The 995-nt window shown below is 66.5% G+C and overlaps 1 protein-coding gene across 1 annotated transcript; it reads right to left on the reverse strand.

The window, feature by feature from the left end:
• Positions 1 to 184: 184 nt before the first annotated feature.
• On the reverse strand, positions 185 to 538 carry LOC104291363 (lamin-A-like). Its single transcript, XM_009890587.1, has one exon. It carries the CDS (start codon positions 536 to 538, stop codon positions 185 to 187), a length of 354 nt encoding a protein of 117 aa, XP_009888889.1.
• Positions 539 to 995: the final 457 nt, after the last annotated feature.

The raw sequence follows: 995 nt of genomic DNA on the forward strand, positions 1-995 counted from the left end.
GCCGGGAGAGCTTCCCTCCTCTCTCGGTCCCCGCCATGGACACTCCTGCCCCAGCCGGGTCACGGGTTTCCCCTCTCCCTGCCTCCTCCAGGTCGCTCCTTCCTCCCTCCCGGCTCCCTGCCAAGCATGACGACAGTCACCGTCCCACCACGGTCGTGTCCCCCCCGCCCCAGCCCCGGGTCACTCACCGGGCTTTCAGCTCCTTGTGCTCCTCCCGGACTTTGCTGAGCTCCAGCTGCAGCCGAGCTCTCTCCTTGGCCACCGAATCCAAGGTCTTGCGGGCATCCGCCAGCTCCGACTCGTAGGCAGCCTTGATGCCCGAGACCTCGCGGCTCACCACCTCCTCCGACTCGGTGATGCGGAGCCGCAAGCCGGCGTTCTCCAGCTCCAGCGAGCGCACCTTGTCGATGTAGACGGCCAAGCGGTCATTGAGCTCCTGCAGGTCCTCCTTCTCCTGCAAGCGAGTGATGCGAGTGGGGGACAAGGGGGTCCCCGAAGCCCCGCTGCGGGTGCTCCTCTTTTGCGAAGGCGTCGCCATGGGGTCCGGCGTCGAGGCGAAGGACACGGCACAGGTCACAGCTCGGCGTCCCACGCCACCCACCCAGCTGTCTCTGCTGCTCCTGGTTGTCTGAGTGACTTGCTTATATCCCAGCTGGGCTGTGCACTGGGAGGAGGAGCCGGGAGGAGGCGGCGGGTGGAGTTATCCGAAACCTGGGTGGAGACAACCCACTGGCATCAGTCAAGGCCATTGCCTGGGAAAGGCTGGAAAAGCATCCCTGGGAAAAGGGGGCTCTGGGGGGGCTCAGCCCAGGGTGACCCCCTTGCAAAGACACCGTCCTCTCCCGCTTTTCTACTGCGATTCCCCCAGCGGAGGTTGGCTTTCAGCCTGGGGGGGGGGAACGGGACTCGGCAAGGGCAAAGCGCGTCCTTGAGAGGGGCTGCAGCAGTGGGGTGCACCAGGCACCCCCCGGGACCCCCCGGGCTGGGCACCCCCA

This window comes from Charadrius vociferus, unplaced genomic scaffold (assembly GCF_000708025.1).
Source record: "Charadrius vociferus isolate BGI_N301 unplaced genomic scaffold, ASM70802v2 scaffold1158, whole genome shotgun sequence".
In the NCBI taxonomy this organism is placed as follows: Eukaryota; Metazoa; Chordata; class Aves; order Charadriiformes; family Charadriidae; genus Charadrius; species Charadrius vociferus.

Excerpts from the sequence above, each read along its gene's own strand:
- LOC104291363 (XM_009890587.1), bottom strand. The coding sequence starts at position 538 with ATGGCGACGCCTTCGCAAAAGAGGAGCACCCGCAGCGGGGCTTCGGGG.